We start from the raw sequence: 17,646 nt of genomic DNA on the forward strand, positions 1-17,646 counted from the left end.
CACCAGTCCTGGACAGCCCAGAGCAATAACCTGGAGCTTTGGAGCTGGGACTGTGTGACACGTCCCTGCTCCAAAGGACAGGGCCCAAAGCCACCCTCATTTAGAGTGACACACACCAGAGGAACAGCGCTGCTGCTGCTTTGCCCCCACAGTCTGCCCCTGGACAGTCCACTGGCTCGCCCTGCTGCTGACATGTCCTTCCACCTCATGATAACCTTTCCATTTCCATGAAGGCTTTGTCTTGCATTTGATTCCTGAGATAATTTTCTCTCTCCTCCTAGGGAGGCTCAGTGGGAGACAGAGACCTAAGCACAGCAGGCTGCTTCCCCTGCCAGGCCCTCTTAAACTTCACAGCATGTCCTGGTGCTGCAGGCATCACTGAGGGACAGCTCCTCAGATGTCTCAGGAAGGAGGAGATGCTATTTTTCTGCCCTCTAGGATTCCTCCAGGGGATCTTCAAATCCCTTGACTCTCACAGAGTAAGTCTGTTTAATCCAAGTCTGAAGGAGGCAGCAACACAGGAAGAGTTGGATGGAGGAAGCCAATTTTTGTAAGCTTATTAGAAAAGATTGTAATGCTTCTGTTCTTCAGGGTTAACAGTGCACATTCCCTCCATCAACAGCTTAGATTTGCTCTGGCCTGCTCTGCACTGGGCCAGGGAGCACATAACTCTACAGCAGTTTTCTTGACCTGCAGTGGTAGCAGGAACAAAGGCAGCTCACATCCAGTTGGGAGAGGCACCTCTGACCATTGGGAAGAGGAGCACGAGCAGCCTGAGAAACTCAGTTCTCTTTCCAGAGAGAGCTCCAGTGCCCTGCCCTCATGTACGTCCCTAGAACCATAGAATACTCTGATTTGGAAGGGACCCACAAGAATCATCCAAGTCCAGCTCCCTGCACAGGACACCCCCAAGAATCACACCATATGCCTGAGAGTGTTGTCCAAATGCTTCTTGAACTCTCAGGTATCACTCATCGGATAAAATGCACTTTAGGCCGGAAGCAGATGCAGAAACTGGTTTGAATGGAGTTAGACAGAACATCCACCCAGGAAGGCTTGACAGCGTTATTGGGTTAGTGTTAATGCAGCACATGTGGTCCAGCAGGCAGGGGAAATGGCTGGGCCTTCCTCGGAATTGATGGCTTTATCCCTTGCATTAGCACCAACCTGCTGGCAGTGCCTGGCTTTGCTTGCAGAGGCTGTTTTTCCCTCCTGCCATGCATGCAGAGCTCTGTTCAGCTGCAGGAAGAGAAAGAGGGCACTATCAACTGTGTGTTCTGTTCATTCAAGGCAGGCTTGTCATGACAGGGAAGCAGCAGTGTATGGTTGTCTTTCAAGAGCCCGAACTGGCTGGAACAGAGCAGAGCAGCCATCCTTTCTAATGCCAGGAACTGCTGGAGAGGGCAGGAAACAATGATGGCATCTCCTCATGCACCTTTGACCTTTCCAGTCCTCCCAAGGGCTGCATGTGGTGGATGAAAGATGGAAGGCAAACCCCACAACCACCACTGATTTCCCCACATGCAGGACATGCCTTGCTGAATGACAAAAATTTCAACTGCTGCACAAACCACAATTAAATGTGTTTATTATGAAAACCACTACTTTATAGATTTTTGTGCTGGGTATTTCCTCACCTCATCTTTACAAAACCTACAGCTTGATTTTACAAACTGAAAACTCAGTATACGGCCCTGGTGAATTCAGAGCACGAGCAGTTTTCCGTATTCAGAATTAGTTCACAGTTTCTGCTTTCGGCTCCTTGTAAATCTACCTGCTTTTTTCCACTGATAATATTGAATTCAACCAGATTAAATCTAGACAGAATGGGTACAGCACGTTTTTTTCTGCTAGCTGATCACTGAATCTGACTTATCAGCTCTGTGACTTGATATCTAGAAGCTTGATACAAAATCTTGGAAGCCTGTCTACACAAGAACACCATTTTAACCAGCAGTACGATGTCTGCAAGTCCTCTACCATCAGTCTATGCTTCCCTTGAGGAAGGAAGAAAGAAATGGAAGTGCTGATCAAAAGCAGCCTCTGTTTTTTACATAGCACTGATGTAATGAAATATCCATCCTGGAAGTGCAGGAGATTCTAGGAGGCGTTCAAGGAACCTCTGTTAAGGAGAAACAATGTGCTGTGGGATTTCAAATGGTCCTCTCAAAGGAGTCCTCAAATTGGTTTTTTTCCTTGAATCCAATACATCAAAATGATAAGCAAACACTATTCCCAACTAGGCACAAGACAAACTGAAACATGACAAAGGGGAGAAGTTTCTGTTTATTTATTCCTCTTTAAAATGACTTAAAAGAAAATTCAAAACACTATTTAAAAAAGAGGGGATTCAGAGTATTGAGAAGCTGAAAATCAAACCACAAAGGAGGCCTTACAAGGTTAGCAGAACATAGAAAGCATAGTTAGTATAAAACAGATTTACAGTCTCAGTGAGCAGCAAATTTGTACTGCCCATATAAGTGGAACAGCACGTAACGCTGCCCCTACTCTCTGGAACACAGAACTCTTTTATAATTTTGTTTTATTGTAGTACTGTGTAGGAAAACACAACAATTTTAAAAAAGCAACATTTTCAATTGAAAGAGAAAAACATTAAAAACATTATATTGCTCTATAGGCACTGATAAATGTCTTTCTGTGGTAAAAGAGTGTGCCAAGCAGAATTCAAAATTGTATAATTCCTCTTAAAATCATACAGCCCTGGTGAGATTGCAAATAAAACTTAGTTATGCTACTTCTCTGGCACTGCCTGACAGCAGCTCTGCCCACTGTGAACTGCCTGCATGTCTTCATGGACAGGGCTATGCAGAAGCAACAGGCAGCAATATTGGAAAATGAAGGTTTCTCCTGGCAAGTCAGAGCACTGACAGCTCAGATCCATGGAGGGCATTTGTTACACTGACAAGAAGTGACTGACTGCATGTGCTTGCCAAGGCTTTTGCTCTGTTACACCTGACCCTGAGGTGCTGAGTCCCAGTAGGGAGCGAACGGGAGCAAGAAAATGTTGCTGCCTACAGGTCTGCTTAGAAAGAACCACTCTGGTGGCCAGTGGCTGCTGGCAGAGGCTCAGCTACAAGCCCTGTCCGAGCTTGCCATCAGCAGACAAATATTCCATCTCCTCGCCCCTCACTGAGCACAGGCAGCTGTATGTTACATATGCCCTCCTCTGCAGAGTACTCTGCTCAGACTATGGAGCCCTTATGTCCCCCTGAGAACAGGGATGAGGACTTCACTGGGATCTGCAACAAAAATCAAGTTAAAGCCATTGGGAGAAAGAGCTGCTAGGGCCTTGGAAAAGGTTAAAGCAGTGCCTGTGCAGGGCACCCTGAAGCAGATTTTTACCGTGCAAGCATCCTCACTTCTGAGACTCGTCCTCCCCTATGTATTTTGGCACATGCAGCTCTGCTGCTCCCCTGCTCTGGCAGGCAGGATGCCTGAGAGAAGCAGTGCTGAGCTGCAGTGACCCTGCCTATGCACAGGGGAGGGATGATGCGCTCCAGTCTTCTGTTCTGCTAAAGAGTGTCTGCCTTAAAAAGTCACCTTTTAAAAAATGCCATGGCAGGGACCAGTTAATCAAACATGTCCTCGAACATGCGTTGCCCCATGGCTATGTAAACCTCTTTTTCCTCTGGCGTCATCTGGGCCACCAGCTCGGGACGCTGGCTCACTTGGCTGTAAGAATGTGGGCGCCCAGCCACCGTGACAGTGGGGTCTTCTGCCACCACCTCAAACTCTTCATCCTCCTCCTCCTCCTCCAGCCCGTATGTTGTGGTGGCTGTGGCTGCAGGGCGGGGAGGGGACTCCTCCTCCGACTCGCTGGTCTCGCTCTCGGAGTCACTGGCGTTGCCGCCGGAGAGAGGAGCGGCGCCGCTGACGGTGACGGTGGAAGCGGAAGGTGTCTTCTTCTCGTGGATGAGCAGGGCACGCATCACCTCCTCGTTGTCATCCAGGGCTGCCCGGCTCTCCTCACGCTCCTGGAATGCATCCAGATCCCGGCCCCCTGCAAAGGGACCCGAGGGAATGAGCATTTCCTTGCAGAGAGCTGTGTGATGGCCCTGAAAGTTTTCTTAACCTTCATTAATTACTGCCACTGAGCTCAGTTGGCAAAGTCACACCCTTTCTCTATTCCAACTCCTCCTCTCCCTTGATATGCCTCATCTGCCTCATAATGGCAGAGCAAGAACTGACATCTCCTAGGAGCTGGGAGACCTAGAGACACTGTGGCTCCCAGCTGGAAGCCTTCACCAGGAGGTGAAGACAACACACTGCAGGTGAAGACAACAAATGCACAATATCAGGGAGGTGTCCAACTCTGGCACTACAGTGGAGCAGAAAGCAAAGCAATCCTTAAAATACAGACCCCAAGCCCAGGCCCTATCCTGCTGAGCTCCCTGCCTGTAAGGATTAACACAGAGAAGAAACTGATCCAGGCAGACAAAGAATATGTGGAAATCATGTGTTATAAAACAACATTTAGAGCAGCCATGCCTGTTGAGCTCAGACGTGCACCAGGGAGAAAGGGGGAATGCTCCTTACAGGAAGATGGTGATGGCATGGAGCAGATGCAGCTGACAACTTGCAGCCCAGCTGTGCAGCACAGCACTAGCCAGTGCCTGCTCTCCAAGCTGAAACACAGCCCAGACAGTCCCTGTGGCTCCCTACCTGTGCCTCTTATTTGAAGGGAACTGCAGCATCCCAGCTGACACACCTGGCCTGTGCTCCTCTTTCAGAAAATTTGGGTGAACAACAGCTGGGAGCCTGGCTGCCTCTGGTAGGCAGGATGTCTGCAGTTCATGGATTCTAAAGGTAAAATTCTGCTCAAAAAGTAGCATCCCACAGAAAACCTCTTAGAACGACATCTCCTAGGAGCTGGGAGACCTAGAGTCACTGTGGCTCCCAGCTGGAAGCCTTCACCAGGAGGTGAAGACAACACACTGCAGGTGAAGACAACAAATGCACAATGGGCAGGCACCTGGAAAAGACTTCCTCAGGGAGGTGTCCAACTCTGGCACTACAGTGGAGCAGAAAGCAAAGCAATCCTTAAAATACAGACCCCAAGCCCAGGCCCTATCCTGCTGAGCTCCCTGCCTGTAAGGATTAACACAGAGAAGAAACTGATCCAGGCAGACAAAGAATATGTGGAAATCATGTGTTATAAAACAACATTTAGAGCAGCCATGCCTGTTGAGCTCAGACGTGCACCAGGGAGAAAGGGGGAATGCTCCTTACAGGAAGATGGTGATGGCATGGAGCAGATGCAGCTGACAACTTGCAGCCCAGCTGTGCAGCACAGCACTAGCCAGTGCCTGCTCTCCAAGCTGAAACACAGCCCAGACAGTCCCTGTGGCTCCCTACCTGTGCCTCTTATTTGAAGGGAACTGCAGTGTCCCAGCTGACACACCTGGCCTGTGCTCCTCTTTCAGAAAATTTGGGTGAACAACAGCTGGGAGCCTGGCTGCCTCTGGTAGGCAGGATGTCTGCAGTTCATGGATTCTAAAGGTAAAATTCTGCTCAAAAAGTAGCATCCCACAGAAAACCTCTCCTAATCCTACCTTTGGTGAGAGGGCTGTGAGTACACCTAGCACCAAAAGAACTACAGGCAGTACTGGGGGAAAAAACCCCAAAAACCACCACAAAACAAACCAAAAAAAAAAAACCCAGAACAAAAAATTAAATATGGAGAAAAAAAAAAGGCCTAAAAAGTAGGACAGGGTCCCTGTGGCAAACTTTCTGTCTTACACCAAAAGATGCTGCCTATGAACAATTGCTGGAGCTGAGGGGTTGGCATTCTGCCTTCATACAGGCAGACACTTGCCCACTCCTCCAAGACACAGACCCTCATGGGTTCAGCATGACATCCAGGCAGGCAGCTCCCAAGTCTTTCCCCTCTCCAGTCAAATATGTGCTGGTTACATTTTTCAACCTGAGATTAAAAAATAATGTGAAGGCATTTAGCACTAAAAGCCAGGGCAGTTTGTGGTCACTCCTTTCCTGTGGTAAAATAAAGGCCAAAAGAACCATACCTAATTTCACCAGAATTCTGTTTTCATTGTAAATAAAGTTGTAGTAAGGGGTGATGGCTACAACTAGTAAGACTAGAACACTGCCAAATTCCTGAAAGAAAGGAAGAATAAAGGCATCGTGTTGGCAGTCGTGTGCTCAGCTCACTGCTTGTGACTGTGGAGCAGAAGAGGCTGTAGGAGAGCATCTTGTGAAATAATATCATAGCTCATCACACTGAGAGCTGTGAAACGACAACAGCCAGAGTTAGCTCCACAAAGGCTGCCTTTGTGGCTCAGAGAGGCTGTCTCTTGCTTGCAAGAACTGTTTCTGCCAGATCCAAGCAGTGAATCTTTTCTGTCAATGGTCCCAAGTTTCTGTCCTTCCTGTTTATGTGTTGCAGAAGCAATTTCAGGCTATTTCCACAAGATCCCTCTTTGATCTCCATAGCTGAGGAAGTTAAGCAGTGATGCCACCATCCTGTAAGGAGATACTCCAGCTCCATGTCCCTCAGTGACTTCTTGAGAAACACTTATGCTGTGTATATTAAAAGTTGTCTCAAGGAGTTGATTTAAAACTACAGGTGAACTGAATGTCTAGCAGAAAAATGGGGTAAGAACTCACCATGGCTGCTGAGTAACAACAACATCTGCTACACACTGCAGGAGAGGGTTCTTCAATCATCTCATTTTGCTTAATCTATTTGAAAAATGTTTTGGGATCCATAATACACTTGAAAGGCATTACATGTGAAAAGTTCTTTAGGTATCTTGTGACCATTATATCACATCTATTTCCTTCACTTCTGCTACACCTAAGTCCACTCCTCTCCTGAACATGGCACAAGTTCCAGGGTCACATACTCACACATATGACTCCCTTTTGCCATATTTTCTTCCTAGGGCATCATCAGTTTCAGTCCATAATCCTAAAATTACTCTATCTATTGACTCACTCTTCTAAAAATCATAAAAGGTCTCCATTTTCAATTTTGGCATGGAATCTTAAACACCACACATACCAAAGCAGAATGTTTCTACTAATGGTTATAAGATTTTGACCATTGGTCTGTGGACAAACTGACCCCAAGATGAATGAAAATAATAATGAGAAACAAACAGAAGGGAATAAGACTCACCTGTCATGGTGACAGACCTTCCTACTTACTCCCAGAAGCTGAGTATTCGTCATACGTAACAAGTTTTGAGAAACCATTATCAAGAAGCCTGGGAGCATATAAACAGGCCTGGTAGATTTAGTAGACTTCAGGGTCACTGAACATTAATAAATGTTATATTTCAGCAGTGACCTATTAGGGAGACAGCTTTCTAGATGAAACTGAAAGACCTTGATCTAGAAGTAATAAGCTCTCAAGGTGGAAGACATAACAGTTAATTAACGTTTTAGAAGCCCCCCCCAAAATTTCATGGACAGCTCAGCTTTACTGACCTAGATTTCAATCCTGGGTCTAAGGAGTTTTTACATCTGCCTACACACAGGTGCTTTGCACAGCAGAGGGGAGCAGACACTCCAGTGTTGGGAGCAGCAGCTGTACACACACACAGCAGAACGTGGTTTTGACAGCACCCTAAAGGCCTTGTATAAGCCCAGCAATACTTCTGCTCTGTGAATTTCTTACCATCTTTGATTTCATCAGGGTCATAAGCCCCCTGCACCGTGCTCTCCCGCAGCCAAATGGGTCTCTCTCTGGCTGGCTTTCCTTCACTTGCAGACCGGTTCAGATCCTCCTGGTCCTCCATGCTGATGACGACATTCTGGGTATACAAGTCCTCATATGATGGTCCCTTTGTGGTCCATGCTTCCCGATGGTGTCCACCTGCAAGGCCAGCTGCTGCCCCTGAACCAGCACCAGCTGCACGCTCCTTGCTACATGAAAGTTAAAGAGAGAAAAACAGAACTCATAACAAGCCCCTCCTTAGACAAAAACACTTAAATGATGATCAGTTATCTCTCATGATCTGCACTGAGAACTTTCATTCTCAGTTCTAACATGTGCTGCCAGGAATTTCTGTGCCAGCTTGCTGGTTTAGGAAACTTGTGGATCTCTAGTGGGAAACCCTACATAGGGCCATGGCAACATCCACCACAGACACTGAAAAGAAGAGGCAGCACTAGAGATGCAAATGCACGTAGGTTAAAACAAGCATAACATCCCAGAATTCCCTGAAATAAAAGCCACAGCAGCAAAACACAGTCAAACAGTAGTCTGGTATTTGGAAAAGCCTCTTTTTGGCCTTCACACAGCAGCCAAATACTGAATTAAAAAAGCACTGAAGTTTAACCAAGGTAGATAGTAGGCCCAGGGACTCAGCATGCTCAGAGCTGTGAACTGTTACTAATCACAGGACTTCTGAAGGAGTTAACTCACCAGGAAAAACACAATTCAAACCTTTGCTTGAATTTTGAGTGACAATGCACTTGAGAAGTCACCTCTCCTGTGTTACACAGGAGATCTGTACTGTCCACAGACACAACCTTGGGAGGACTGGGGAGCTCAGGCAGAGTAGAAATAAGAGAGAGCACCTTCAAACCAGAGGACTAGGGCTGGACAAAAGGCTTTGTGTGCTGATGGAGTGCAGGAGGAGATAGAAGAACTGAATTCACTGTGGAAAAAGTGGAGAAATGAAGATGCTGACCCACGTGAAGGGTATGGCAGTCAAAGCCCAGCCCTCCTTTGCTCTCTGCACATTTCCCTGCAAGGCTGCTTCTAGCTCAGGAGACTGATGGAGAAAAACATTCCTGCTTGGATCTGATCAAAACAGGATATCAGGTGAAATATTTTCTGCACACTGATGATGGCAATGAGCCTAAAATACACCCTGGCCTGTGCTGCTACGTATGCAGAGTGGGGAAAGCCAAACGTGACTGTTCCTCTACTTCAGAATGAGATTTCAAGTAGTTTTCAGAGAAACAAATCCACTGCAGATCATACCCACCCTCAGCCATATAATTCCAGTCACCCGATTGCCAGGGGTAACTACAGCTTTTCATGAGGAACAGCCCTGCCTTGACTCCTTCTCTTGTCCAGATTAAATCCATCAGGGATACTCCAGGAAGCCAGCTGAGCTGACAGTTGTCATCAGTGAGCATGGTTCAGTTACTGCTGTCTACCCAGTGACCTTTTCTCCAACCAAGAAGCTTAAAATAAAGTTACACTTAGAGAAGACCTGACTAATATGAGGGTTTTTGTAGTTCAGCAAGGACATCACCACTGCTTGATGAACTAATTCTGCTGGCTTTTTAGGGATAAACAGTGAGGGGAAATTACACAGGTAGGTGAACATTGCTCTTCCCCAAATAAAAAATATTGGTGTGTTCAGCCACAGTGTTGATCGGAGCTACTCACAGGCTCTCAGTAGCGGAATGGCTGGGATCTGTTAACAAAATACTTCACAGCATCTTGTGTTAGCATGTCTCGTGTCCTTAGCAATCCTGCAGCCAGCTCTATTAGCAGAGCTTCACAGCAGCCTTGAATTTTGGGGCAGAAGGCTCATGCGCATGTATTGCTTATGTAACCTAAGGAACCACACAGAGACCTTCTCCCCAGCGTGTTATTTCAAGTGTTGGTACCTTTCAGCTCTCCAAGACAGGCGTGTGTTCTGTGAAAAGCACCACTCTGCTTCCCACACAATAGAAATCTCTGACTAGCGTTTCCCTGACGATTTTATGTAATCCACTTTCCTCACAGGATGCACAATGCAGCTCTCCCCCAAGCTCTCCCTCCCCATGACTACAGAGTGACACTAAACCCTCAGTAGTGCCAGGAACTACATAATAATACTTTTGCATAGAAGCCTCTGTGAGTGTGCCTGAAATTGACTTTTTTGCCTACACAGAACCATTTAGCAGCAAAACACTTATTCCATGACGTCAGGAACGTTTAAAAAATGAAAGTAACACTTCTAAGAGACACCTACAGTACTAATTACTTCACGTGGCCTGCTGCAATGTCCTACACTGAGCTGGAGCCATCTAGACACTTCCTGTCTAATTCTGGACCCCAGTGAGCTCTGCAAGTGTGCCTCAAGTGATGTCTCTTTATCTTCAGTGACACTGTTGGTAGGTGTGAGCACCACCCCACGACTACCTGAGCAGGGGAATACTTCACTCTGCAAGAAGAGAACTTACTGTTGAGCAAGCTGTTCCAAAGTACAGGATTAGACACCATGGACCAGGCACCAACAGAAGGCCAGGTGTGGGAGCTGCCTTACAGGCAGCACAGAGCAGATAAAGGGATCGCTTAAATCTCTCTTTCTCTCTTAGATTCACGAACTACTTTTTCCCCACCTTGCTCTAGACTTCACATGGCCACCCTGCAGGCAGGAACTGTGGCAGCTCAGTGGCCAGATGTGGCTACATTTAGTCTGTTTTATTCACCTCGATGGAAATCCCTTAATGAGTGGTTTAGCTGCCTTTAAAGGCAACATAAATAGCCCTTGACACAGCTGAGGTATGGCCCACAGAAACCACACTGTGCAGAGGGCAAACAACTTGAAATTTTCATCTCAGTCCTGCCCAGACTATTAAGAAAGGTCTTGGATAATGGGGATAACTCTCTTTTTTTGCCACATTTGAGATAAAACAAAACACATTTTCACTGTGCTGCACTTAAGAGTTTCAACTTCAAAACAGACAACCCATGGTTCTTGACAGCACGACCACAGGAAATTAATTCTGTGAAGATTTTTTGTTAATTAAAATCATGCTATTTTGACACAAGGAAATACGAGGGTTATTAAAATCCATAATTTTTCCAAAAACTACAGAGAAGGGCTTAAGTAAAACAGGTTTATTTTGAAACCTGTGGGGCTAATTCATGCTCTCCCACGATTAAGAAAATTAACAGCCTCTCAGGAAAGCATAAATGAAGATCTACGCAGTTTCCCAGGGCAGGTGAATGACAGCTATGCAGTGCCAGTGGGGCCACTTAGAGGTGTAACTCTCCTGAAAACACGTGGAGTTGCCCAAGTTACTGCACAGAGAAGATGCAGGCATTGTGTGACCTTTTCGGTTTGCTTCAGAATCACCAAATGTCAATTTTGTTAATGATTTCAGACACTCAGGACTCCATAAAAACAGAGAGGGATAAATAACCCAGGGTTTGGCACTTAAAAAAAAAATCTCACAGCAGTGCTTTCATGGAATTAACTGCTTTGAATTAATAAGAGTTAATAAATAATTAAATCACTGTATGTGCTGAAGCAAGTTGTGTTCAAGTAAGCATTTAGAAAGCTGCCTATTTATTTTGTCATTCCTTGCACAGAGTAATTAATCATTTACAATGTTTTTTAAGTATTTAAGAGTCAAGTAAGTGGGTGCTGCTATTTAATCGTGGGACTGCACCAGGCCTCTGCTGTGATAATTTCCTGTACACAAAAAGGGAAGACTAAAAAATTACTCTCTTTTTGGTAGGGTTATTCCAGTTCTACTACTTAAACTACTGAAAAGGGATTTTAAAGCAAAGTCTAGTGATTCAGCTTGGGTATAAAGGCTTCAAAGAATTCCCCATATCACCAAAGACATGTTGAGTAACCTTGGAAAAATCTTTTCTGCTCTTTATATTGCTTCTGTTTTTCTATCAGAATGATGAGGGAAAATAGCTACCTTCTTGGCTAGAAAACGACTATGAATAGACAAAGAATTTTTATTATATTAATTAGAAGCTGTCTACCATGAATATATGAGGAACATTCTTTCTCAAGGTTAGCCTGAGAGAAAAAAAAAGAGTATCTTGCTTGCTCTCCTATTAACTAAAGCCAAGCACCCCAAGGCACTGTGGGAATGCTTCCCCTCACGGTACAGCTCTTTTCCTCCGTGTGTATAATTAATTTTTTTTTTTAAATACAGAGAAGTGCATCACATTTCACCACAGCTGACAAAACTGACAGCTCCCCACATCTTTTTGCATTATTTAAACATCATCTGTTTTTGTAAAGCTAGGAATGTTCTGAAAGAAAGTGTCATTTCCCATGGGTAAGAACATTTTAAGGACTTTTTGATTCTAACATGGTCTTCTCCTGAAAAGAAGAGGTGTGTAACAAGTTGGACAAAATCAGAAGAAAAAAACTGCTTATTACAAGTAATGTCTTCAAACTAGAATGCTGTAATATGAGGATTTGAAATACAAGGTGTGGATTGCAGATAGCTTCGTTTCAAAAGCTGGGTAGAAGCAAAAGGAACAGATGACAGATAAGCATTTGAGACAAAAGACAGCATAGGTGGCACCTTCAGAGCTTTGTCAATCAGCTGTAATTTTAATTATTGGGCCAAGGGCTTGGTTGTGCCTACCAACATGGCAAGCAGCAGGCAATTCAAGCATTCCACCTCATAGAAAAATACATGCAGTGAGCTGACCAAAAGAACAGTTATTTGCCTTGTTTAGTAAAAAGTGGTTACAGCCCTCTGTCTCCTTGTAAACCACACATCCCTGGGGCAATCTGTCAGTTGTTTGCATAGTTGGTGCTGTACAAGTAAGTGCTGCACAAGGTTTGGGAAAGGCCCACAGAGCAGAGGAACACTCTACAAGGAAGCAGTGCAGTGAGGAAAGACCAGGTGTGCTCCCACCTCTGCTTCAGGGCAGGAATCTCTGTGGGTTCTGGCTCCAGGATTTCATAGGCTAAGTTAACGTCTTCCGTCTCACGAAGCAGCGCGTAGATGGGCTCGATCTGCTCGTTAAACCTCGCAACGAGTGTCCTTGCATCCTTTTTGGGCATTGCTGACTCATCTTCTTCCACCTCGGTCTCGCAGAACGTACAGCGGAAAGTTCCTAAAACGAGAGAAGTTGCTCAGCATTGGAAGGAAAGCAGCAGGCCCGGCTCCTCACGCAGCCTTCCCAACAGCAGTGCCTTGCTGTTCCCTTAGCTGGATGCTAAGGAGATTTTCTGCCCTGAAAATCCCTTCCCACACATGGTGTACCTGGTTATTATTCAAGCAGACAACAAAGGAAGTATTTTGATACCATCCAGGGATACCCAGCTGGGTACAGTTTCTCGCTCTGAAAAGCCCAGATGGGCTGCAACACCTCTACTGAGACATCTCCTGATCTCCCTCCCTCCTTACTGCACATTTTAAATGTCAGCTATGACTGGGCTGTGATAAAAAGCTACACAGTATCCTCCAAGGACTTCAAATATCTTCTGTTTCAGGTGCCTGTGACGCTATCTCCCAGGCCACACCAACAGGCAGATTTCACAATAAAACAGTGCAGTTTTACACTGCACCAACCAGCCTGCAGTAACTGCTAATCTAACCGTTGTCACTTTGCAGCTACTGCAAAAAAAAGAGATGGCTTCCCCTTCTGTTTCAAGGCCAAACCAGGCAAAAAAGTCATTACTGCAGAGCAGCCAATGCAAAAACCTATCCCACCCAACTCCCATACTAGCTTCTTAAAATTACGAATGGTAAGATAAGGATCATGTGAACAGCAGTTAAAAATAAGTTTGTTTTGCAGACCTCGGCAGGATCTATAAAAACAGGTCAGACTGAAATGGCTACATGGCAAAGCAGCTACAAAAAAACCCACTGAACTCCTGCACAGCAGCTTTTGGGTTTCATCACTCCATCTGTGAGCAGGGCCCTTGGGGTGGTACATGCACAGTGGGACCTTTCCATCTGGTCTGCTAGGAGAGAGCAGAACACTGCAATGGCTTCGTCTTGCAAGTGCTGGACTGAGAACATACCCTGCCACCTCAGAACATGACATCCAGAGTGATGCTCACAGGCTTCTTGATTTCTCTTGCCCCATGGGTGGCATTTTTTATTTATCCATTCCGTGACACCCACACACATCTAGCCTCACCTCTCAATACCCCAGTGAAGCAATGACAAGATCTTTTTACTAATAAGAAGCCTGAGGATACGTCCTGCCACGGAAATTATTATCTTATGTATGAAAATCAGAATTAGAATCCGTATTGAATTCTGCTAAGCCACCAATGCTATGGACAAACACAGTCAAAAGAACACGGTTTGCCCAGGGCACTTGGGCCTGATGTAATGACACAGGCTGGCAAGCCAGGGCTTCTGGTATCTTGGCTTGCTGCTTACACAGATTTGCTGGTGTTGTCATTTCATTTTTCAGCAGAACTCCTTCCCTGCCTGTAATACAGCGATAAAAACAGACCTAACTTCTTCAGCGCTGGTTGTGAGGGCTAGACAATGCTCGCACTCCTCTCAGCAAACACAAAAAGCACTGTTTATGACAGAAGGGAGATCTGTTGCCTCTCACCAGTCTGCAGAGATGCAGTTTTGTACCCTGGCACCATCTGAAGCAGTTTTTGCTCATTGTTACTCAGAAATTAATGCATGCTGTGTATGTGGCCCGTAATATGGGCACATTTCCTGCGATAATTCCTCTCTTTAGAAAATTGTCTTATTGGCATGCAAAAGCCAGAGCAGCCAACAACAGCACTATGCAAAGTAAAAGACAAGTGGATAAAGTCCTCTTCTCTCCTATCCAAGCATGAAACACTTTGCTTATTTTTTTCCAGGCTGTAAAAACTGTCCTCACTGATTCAAAACTGCTCATTATATAAGCTGTCAGACCAGCAAAAACTGAACCCAACATTTGGTCTCCTTATCCCACATCTGAGGGTATCAGTGTGACATAAGTTGAATCAATTAAAAATAATTAGCACATCTCCATTCCCATAATAGACCACGGGAACAAACACAGGTTAATGAAGAACGCTCCCCTCTTTTTACACGCCCCCCAAGTCCTGTTACATGTTCCTGAGACAGCTCAGACTTTTCACACTTCCATCTGTGAACCCCATGAGTATCTGCAAAAGATTAAGATCATAGGGAGAATGGTTCCAATTCAGAGTACCAAAAAATCAGAAAGTAAATACAGCTCTAATGAAACAGAACTCCTAAAGCTATCAAGGATTTGCTGCAACTTCCACCCCTCAGGGTTCATAATAAGCAAAAAAATTTAATAGATGAATTATGTAAAAAATTTGGGAATGAGTGAAATGACAAGCTTCCTCCATTAATATGCTGGGGTTTTTTTTCAAGGTGATGCAGCATTTCACAAGAGGCATATGTGATTAGAGGACTGGGAAGCTGCTTTGCCATGGCAGATGGCATTTACAAGTTGCAAACCTCTTTCGTTAGTTTTTAAGAGGTCAGAAAATGTCACCAAAGCTTTTATGACATGGCACATCACATCAGCAGTGACACATGTTCCTTTCAGATATGAATTGCGTGTGACAAACATGAAGTGGAGGCCATCCAAAGGCTGGAAACGGCAATGTTTCCACTCCAACGATGTATTTTTTCCTTCAGCCCTTACACAACAGTTTTTCAATTCCAAAATGCTGCATAAACCAGGACTAACAGATATCCTGGAGCAAACAGACATGAGTCTTTTCTGCATCTTGGAAATGCTAACAGAGAGCACATACATCCCCTTTTTTGAACACATGCTCAGGCACTCAACAGACCTCTCTGGCTGCATGTTAAAAACCAGCCATCTGAAAGAGATCTCTTCATATGCTCCCGGACTCTGGGGGACAGATATGCTGGTAATCTGGCTCCCCAAGGCTTACTAAGATTAAAGCAGCTGAAGCTCTGAAGTATGGGGCCAGAATATTTAGAGATAATTCCTAATGACTTGATTTCACTTGAGAGAAGAAAAAGGTCAACCACCCACACATATTGAAGGCAGGATGTCCAAGTGTGCAAGCAGCATCTGCTACAGCTAACATTTTTAACTGGCTATAGACTCCTGAGTCTGAGCCCAGGCCCTGCTTACACCCTTGTCAAAGGGTTCAAGCCTCACCTCCAGCCCAACAAGGGGTCTTCCACTCTGTCCTTTGGGATGCTGCCCAAGACTCTCACTACTCTCCTAGAAAACTATTTGATTTTCAACCTCAACTTATTCCCATTCATCTCAAACCTAATGATTGTTTTGCCAAGAACTGTACCTCATCTCATCGGGTTTCCATCTTGCTGTTAAGCCTTCAGGTGTATTTACAAACTGCCGTCTTATTCATCCCTCAGTCTTCATTTTGCAAGGCCATGTATTCTTCTTTACCTTTGAAAACTAGCCACCCATTCTTTTGACCTTGCTAACAGCCTCACTGGCCCTTTCTCCAGTTTGCTCTCATCTTTCTGCTGTGAAGATGGAAGTAGAGACAAGTGTCCAGATGAGCTCTCCCAAAAGCTCAAAAGGCATTAGTGCTTCTCTGATAGCCACTGAGACCTTTTAAGATCACATTGTGAGAGACCATGAAAGTGATGCCTCAATTATTGCAAGACCCAGCAATGTTCCCAGATCTTTCTTTTCCTTTGTATCTTTCCTTCTCCTTTGTAGTTTCCAGTTGATGAACTCCATGTTTATAGCAGACATTTGCATTAGATGGTAGGTGCATGACACTACTTGATAGTATAATCTTTCAGCTCCTTTATATTCCTCCAGCTTTCACCCTCATCCAATTCTTTTTTCTTGAATGCATCACAAAACATTAAGCTAATTTATTTTCAAAATCTCCCACAACCTTCTTTTAGAAGTAGCATTATTACCATTACATGGTGAGCGAGCTGAGGCACAGATGGCATCATTTCAGAAGTATCTGCTGATTTGAGCAGTACTTGATTTGAGATGCTTTTCTGAAACTTCTTTTTCAGAACAGAACGTGCCGTATTCTTCTTTCAGGCTCTAGGATTGGGCATCTCCAATGAGTAAGATACAGTGGCTAACGACAGCCTCTGAAAAGCTTAAAATGACTAGTTCAACATCACACAAACTCAGATGGCCCGGAGGATCAGATCATGTTCTTGTGGCTTCTACAGCCACTTTCTTCAAGTAATTCCCTGACTCTTACACTGCATTTTTCCTTCTTCTGCAGCAAGCCAGACAAAAAGTGCGTTCTATAAGCATAACTCCTCTCTCTCATTGAGCAAAGCATGTTTTGGCAGAGGGGGGAATTATGACACAAAAAAAAAGTTATAGGATGCACAGGCAGCTTCAGTTCAGCACTCCTTAACCCCGAGTGCTTCACCTGATGTTAAAATGAGAATGGTAAAGACCCTGAGGAAAGGACATGAGTTTCCTAGGTCCCTACCACCAGAAAGGCAGACAAATGCCTCCCACCATGGAAGGCTGTGCCAGCCATCTGCAGACCTGGAGCGCTCAGCTCCGCACAGGACTCTGCCACTTGAGTCGCCAAAGGCAAGGAGACAGCCTGCTAGTGCTACAGGGGAGCAGGATGCTGTGCCAGCCCGCTTCCTGAAACAAAGGGAGGATGAGAAGGAAACACCTTGGGTGCTGCTCTAGCTTCTTGAAATAGAGGTGCTTTGTGGGAACCTGCCATTCCACCTGCTAGCCCCACACCTAAAGTTTCCTATCCAGCTCTTCCTATCTGCTTCCCATCCCAGTTCTGGGCTTTTCCTTCACTGATGGTCCTGTTCTCCTTGCTGTCCTACTTTTTCAGCCTGGGTTTCACTCACTTCTCAGACTTCTCTGTTCACTCTTCTTTTCCTGGACTTCTTTTTCCAATTTCAGCCTCTCCTCATTCCTGTGCCTCTCTGGCCCACACTCTTACATCAACTAATTCTGCCTCTTGATTTGAGGCCTGGTCATCAAACTAATTTCCTATTTCA

At 45.2% G+C, this 17,646-nt stretch overlaps 1 protein-coding gene across 5 annotated transcripts in view; it reads right to left on the reverse strand.

The window, feature by feature from the left end:
- Positions 1–2,278: 2,278 nt before the first annotated feature.
- Positions 2,279–17,646, reverse strand: part of GTF2E1 (general transcription factor IIE subunit 1) — a 49,383-nt gene continuing 34,015 nt past the window's right edge. For all 5 annotated transcript variants that reach the window (XM_041410943.1, XM_041410940.1, XM_041410942.1 and 2 more), the window contains 3 exons: positions 12,607–12,808; positions 7,661–7,908; positions 2,279–4,021 (listed from right to left, as the gene is read on the reverse strand). In XM_041410943.1, coding sequence (XP_041266877.1) covers positions 3,591–4,021; positions 7,661–7,908; positions 12,607–12,808 — 881 coding nt within the window. In that variant the 3' untranslated portion in view covers positions 2,279–3,590. The remainder of the gene's footprint in view (positions 4,022–7,660; positions 7,909–12,606; positions 12,809–17,646) is intronic.

Source organism: Onychostruthus taczanowskii, unplaced genomic scaffold, assembly GCF_017590055.1.
Source record: "Onychostruthus taczanowskii isolate IOZ18803 unplaced genomic scaffold, ASM1759005v1 scaffold34, whole genome shotgun sequence".
In the NCBI taxonomy this organism is placed as follows: Eukaryota; Metazoa; Chordata; class Aves; order Passeriformes; family Passeridae; genus Onychostruthus; species Onychostruthus taczanowskii.